The 5,540-nt window shown below is 38.9% G+C and overlaps 1 protein-coding gene across 5 annotated transcripts in view; it reads left to right on the top strand.

The window, feature by feature from the left end:
* Positions 1 to 5,540, top strand: part of RQCD1 (RCD1 required for cell differentiation1 homolog (S. pombe)) — a 29,364-nt gene that overhangs the window by 13,738 nt on the left and 10,086 nt on the right. For 4 of the 5 annotated variants that reach the window (XM_011932261.1, XM_011932260.1, XM_011932263.1 and 1 more), the window contains 2 exons: positions 1,278 to 1,393; positions 2,873 to 2,982. In XM_011932261.1, coding sequence (XP_011787651.1) covers positions 1,278 to 1,393; positions 2,873 to 2,982 — 226 coding nt within the window. Of the gene's footprint in view, positions 1 to 1,277; positions 1,394 to 2,872; positions 2,983 to 4,080; positions 4,133 to 5,540 lie in introns of all 5 variants that reach the window. The other variant, XM_011932259.1, reaches the window with a different exon arrangement.

Here is a 5,540-nt window from a genome sequence, read left to right as displayed (position 1 = left end):
TTTAATTTTATTTTAAGTAGATACGGAGTTTCACCATGTTGGTCAGGCTGATCTTGAACTCCTGACCTCGTGATCCACCCACCTCGGCCTCCCAAAGTATTGGGATTACAGGCGTGAGCCACCGTGCCTGGCCGGGAAAGGAAATGTTGAAAATATAACAGCTGTAGTATTAAAGGTGGGTACACTTGTACATTAAAGAATAGATAACTGAAGTTAGGTTCAAACCAGAATGGTCACTGTTGGCTAATTAATTGATTTGGCACAATACTAAAATACCTAGGTAGTGGCATGATCATCCATTAAAGTATTGCCCCAAATTCCTAATAATTAGATTAACTTTTCAACTCTTAAGTAAATTCACATTCCATCTCTATTGCATTTAGCCAAGAAACTAATCTTTGTTATGGGAATGTTTTTCTATGTAAAAGTTTTACAAATAATGTAAATAGAAAATTGTAGTCGTGTGCAGTGGCTCATGCTTGTAATCCCAGCACTTTGGCAGACCGAGTTGGGAGGATTGCTTGAGCCCAGGAGTTTGAGACCAGCCTGGGCAACATGGCAAAACATCATCTCTACAAAAAAATATAAAAATTAGCCAGTCTTGGTGGTATATCCCTGTAATCCCAGCCTCTTGGGAGGCTGAAGTGGGAGGATCAATTGAGCCCAGGAGGTGGAGGCTGCAGTGAGCCATGATCATGCCATTGCACTCTGCCTGGATGATAGAGTGAGATGCTGTCTCAAAAAAAAAAAATGTAAATGGAATCGTATTGAGTAAATCATTACTTTTTGCCAGATAGTGCATATATTCACTGCGTATCGCCACCCATTGATTCATGTCCTTACTATAGTTACTACCTAACCAGATTCAAACTTCTTTATGAGTCACTGTGGTTGACTTTAACACTTTCTGGCCAGCGATCTCATCAATGTAACTTAAAGCAGGATGCTGGCAAAAGGAGGAATTATAAAAATTTGAGTATCCCTCAACTGATAGCCTCAGTAGCTGGAGAATATAGGAGGAAGTGTAGATGACTACATTTGCCTCCATAGAAATCTTCCTAGAGACAAATGTAGAAATGTCTTAGCTAGTCTCAGCCAAGTAAGTTTGTGATGAAAGGATATGAGCATTATTTCTGCTCCCTCTTTGATGATTCAGTTCTTAAAAGATGCACAGAATTAAGAGCTGTTTTCTTTGCCTTTTTTTGTTTTGCTTTATTACCATGGGAATTAATTTTTAGTTATTCTTTATTCATCTGATGCTGATTTCCATTTTTTAGGAAATTGTAAATATTTATCCATCTATCAACCCACCAACCTTGACAGCACACCAGTCTAACAGAGTTTGTAATGCTCTGGCATTATTGCAATGTGTAGCATCACATCCAGAAACCAGGTAAATGCTTTGGGTGAGTCACTTGGGGGAGCTATACATTGAATATGGGCCTAAACTTTCTCTGAATAATAAAAGGAGGGGCATGCAAGAGAGAGAGAGAGAGCAAGCGAGTGTGTGTGTGTGTGTGTGTGTGTGTCTGTGTCTCTCTCTCTCTCTCTCCCTCCCTCCCCTAGTCTTCCGGATTCTTGTTTACTTTTACCCAAAGAACTTTAAAGAAACAGTGTTGACATTACAGGAAAGGTATCAGGCATATAGCTACTTCTCACTCCCTAACCTGTTATTAACACTGTGTCATCTGTGAGGCATAGTGCATGGCATATAAGATAAATTTAGTAAATATTTTTCCAGCACTTTTCCCCCACTGAACCCAGATTTAACTTCAAAATCCTTCTTAACATAGCGTTCACAGCAGCCTCTATAATAGGCGAGAATTGGCATGTGAGTTAAAATATTTTTGCCACCTGTCATATCTGAAAAATTAAGAAAAGGGAAATCCTGTTCAGGAATCTACTTTGTGGACTTCTATGACCCCAAAGGCACTTAACAGTCGTCTTACTGAAACCTTTCCTCTTTGTCAAGTTTCCTTATGAAATATGAATGCTAGGTTGGCACTGACCTTACATAGCTTTAGAGAAGTTACTAAGAAAATTACTTTTAAGCACTTAACAAAAACACAAGAGTACTTTGAGTGTTAAAAATCTTGGGCGTTGGCTCTTCTACAAGGTATAACTATAAATAATATAAAATAATAGACTGATTCCCATATTAGTTGCTTGACTAAACTGTTTTCAGAATGGTTTGTGTATCTGAAATGCCCTAACAAAAAAAGAATGTGCTTTTTAAAGTATAGCAGGTAAGCCTGATAATGGCTGCTTTGTTTTGTTGTCTTGGTTTGTAAGGTTTATTCAACTGCACCTGTGAATACTATTATTCAGTCATAGGTGAGGGAGGTAATCTAGGACAATCTCTTGGACACTTAATAGTATTTTGTGGTCTATTTTTTAAAATCCACAATTGGGTATTTTAAGTTAATCAGTTTGTAAGGTACTTTCTGCTGACTACAGGGAAAATCATGTGTTTTCTTAGCCACTGTGACCTGGACTAGGGTTTTCAACTTTTGCACCATTAACATTTGGGGCTGGATGAATCTTTGTGGTGGGAAGGAGAGGGCAGGAGAGGACTGTCCTGTGCATTGTAGGATGTTTAATGACATCTCTGGCCTCTGCCACTGGATGCCAACAGTGCTCTATAATCCTGAGTTGTGACAATCAAAAATGTCTTCAGACATTGCCACATGGGGGAAAATTTACCCCATTTGAGAACCATTGATTGAAACTAATGACCAGTAACATTGTTTCCTAAGGATTCCTTGCTCTGACAATGTTAAGGCCTTACAGAATTAACCACCTAGAAATTTGAAAGTTCAGGATCCTTAGAAATCAACCCTGGGCTGTGAATGTAATTATTGTTTTCTTCCAGGTCAGCGTTTCTCGCAGCACACATCCCACTTTTTTTGTACCCCTTTTTGCACACTGTCAGCAAAACACGTCCCTTTGAGTATCTTCGGCTCACCAGCCTTGGAGTTATTGGTAAGTTATTAGAATTGTTTTGCAAGCCTGAAATACTCAACAGTAGTAGTCTAAGTTGGATGTTTTGTCTTCCCGCTTATGATTTTTGTACACCAGTCATTCATTTTTCTCTTTGAGGTTGTCTCATTCACTAATCAGTAAGTATCAGGAACATGATGACTCTTATCAGGCACTCTTCTAAGTGTTGTTAATAAGGCTTTGAGATCCAACCGTTGGGATTAAATTCAGCATATATGTAGAAACATTTGCTGGAATTGTAGGGAGAGTAAAGCATAAGAACTCGATTCAATATATAAAGAGTATTATTAAAGGAATAAGAGTTTACATTTGGGACTTGACTTCTCTTCTCTTCTCCCCTCCCCTCCCCTCCCTTCCTGATAGGGTCTTGCTGTGTTACCCAGGCTGGACTTGAACTCCTAGGCTCAAGTGATCCTCCTGCCTCAGCCTCCCAAGTAATAGGGACCATGGGCACAGGCACACACCACTGTCTTTTTTTGTTTGTTTTTCTTACTTCTAATACCAGAATGCTTCGTATATCTGAAACACCCTAAGAATGTGCATGTCAAATACACTAAGCATTCTGAAAACCTGTAATTCTCCCATAACTCCAGGAATATGAATCTGTCAGTTCACCTAGTTAAATTTTTTCATGCTCAAGTTAATGTATAAATACATTTACTGTGGGGGTATGGATAAAATACTTTTTACTTAAAATAATATATCAGCTATTTCAGATCTCAGACTCTTCAGACATTAAAAGGAAAGTAAGGGAATACTGCTTACAACTCCATACTCATAAATTTCACAACTTAGATGAAATGAAAACATTCTTTGAAAGATGCTATTTGCCAAATTGCACTTAAGAAAAAACAGGTAAGCTGAATAGTTTTATATCTATCTATGAAATACATTGTTTTTTTTTTTTTTTTTTTGAGACGGAGTCTCGCTCTGTCACCCAGGCTGGAGTGCCGTGGCCGGATCTCAGCTCACTGCAAGCTCCGCCTCCCGGGTTCACGCCATTCTCCTGCCTCAGCCTCCCGAGTAGCTGGGACTACAGGCGCCCGCCACCTCGCCCGGCTAGTTTTTTGTATTTTTTAGTAGAGACGGGGTTTCACCGTGTTAGCCAGGATGGTCTTGATCTCCTGACCTCGTGATCCGCCCGTCTCGGCCTCCCAAAGTGCTGGGATTACAGGCTTGAGCCACCGCGCCCGGCCGAAATACATTGTTTTTATAGTTGCAAAGCTTCTAACATAAAAACGGCTCACCTGTCTTCACTAGTAAATTTTACCAAATACATAAAGAAGAAATAAACCAATTCTACAAAACTTTTCCAGAACATAGAAAGGAGGGAACATTTCTCAACTCTTTGTAAGACCAGCATTAGACTGTTAATAAAACCAGACAAGCTGATTCTTTGGGGAAAAGTCAGTAAAATTGATAAAACTCTAACCAGACTGACTGAGAAAACATTTATATCCTTAACGCTAACTTAAATCATTCTACTATCTAAGATACATTTATGAGTTAAGGATATAAATGTTTTCTTTAGGCTGGGATTACGTTGAGTATATGAGACAATGGTTACTCCTTAAATGCCAAACTTTTAAATTGTATTTCCTGATTGTGGTTTATAATTTTAAGAAAAAAGCATTGAGAAAGGAAGAAAACAAAACAAAAAAAGTGCTTGAATGGATTAACATTTCATAAGCCCAGAGATAGTTCTTTGCTACCCAGGTGTCTGAGAGCTGAAATAGCTGATACATTATTTTCTTAAGTAAAAAATGTTTACCCTTATCTCCCATAGTAAATGTATATAAAAACATTAACTTGAGCATGAAAAAGTTTTAGTTAATGTTGAAAAACTGAATACTTTTTTCCTAAGATCAAGTACAAAGCAAGGATGTTCATTCTCACTACTCCCATTTAATAAAGAGCCTTCAAATTAGAAAGGAAAAAAACAGTATAGCTACTCACAGACAATATTATTTCATAGACAATCCCAAATAATCTACAAAAAACTACTAAAACTAAAACTAGTAAGTTTAGCAAGGTTGCAGGATACAAAGTCAGCATATAAAAAATCAATCATGTCTGGGCATGGTGGCTCATACCTGTAATCCCAGCATTTTGGGAGGCCGAGGCGGGTGGATCACTTGAGGTCAGGAGTTCAAGACCAGCCTAGCCAACATGGTGAAACCCCATCTCTACTGGAAAAGAATTTTTAAAAAAAGGCAAAAATTAGCCGGGTGTGGTGGCATGTGCCTGTAGTCCCAGCTGCTGGGGAGGCTGAGACAGGAGAATTGCTTGAACCTGGGAGGTAGAGATGCAGTGATTGCAGTGAGCCAAGACTGCGCCACTGCGCTCCAGCCTGGGTGGCAGTGGGAGACTCTGTCTCAAAAATTAAAATTAAATTTCCATATACTAGCAGTGAACAATAGGAAATTGATTTTTTTTTTTTTTTTTTTTTGAGACAAGGTCTTGCTCTGTCACCCACTTCTGAGTGCAGTGGCATGATCATGGCTCACTACACCCTCAAACTCCTGGAATCACACAAATCC

This window comes from Colobus angolensis, unplaced genomic scaffold (genome assembly GCF_000951035.1).
Source record: "Colobus angolensis palliatus isolate OR3802 unplaced genomic scaffold, Cang.pa_1.0 Scaffold95, whole genome shotgun sequence".
In the NCBI taxonomy this organism is placed as follows: Eukaryota; Metazoa; Chordata; class Mammalia; order Primates; family Cercopithecidae; genus Colobus; species Colobus angolensis.
This window is presented reverse-complemented; position numbering and strand designations above follow the sequence as displayed.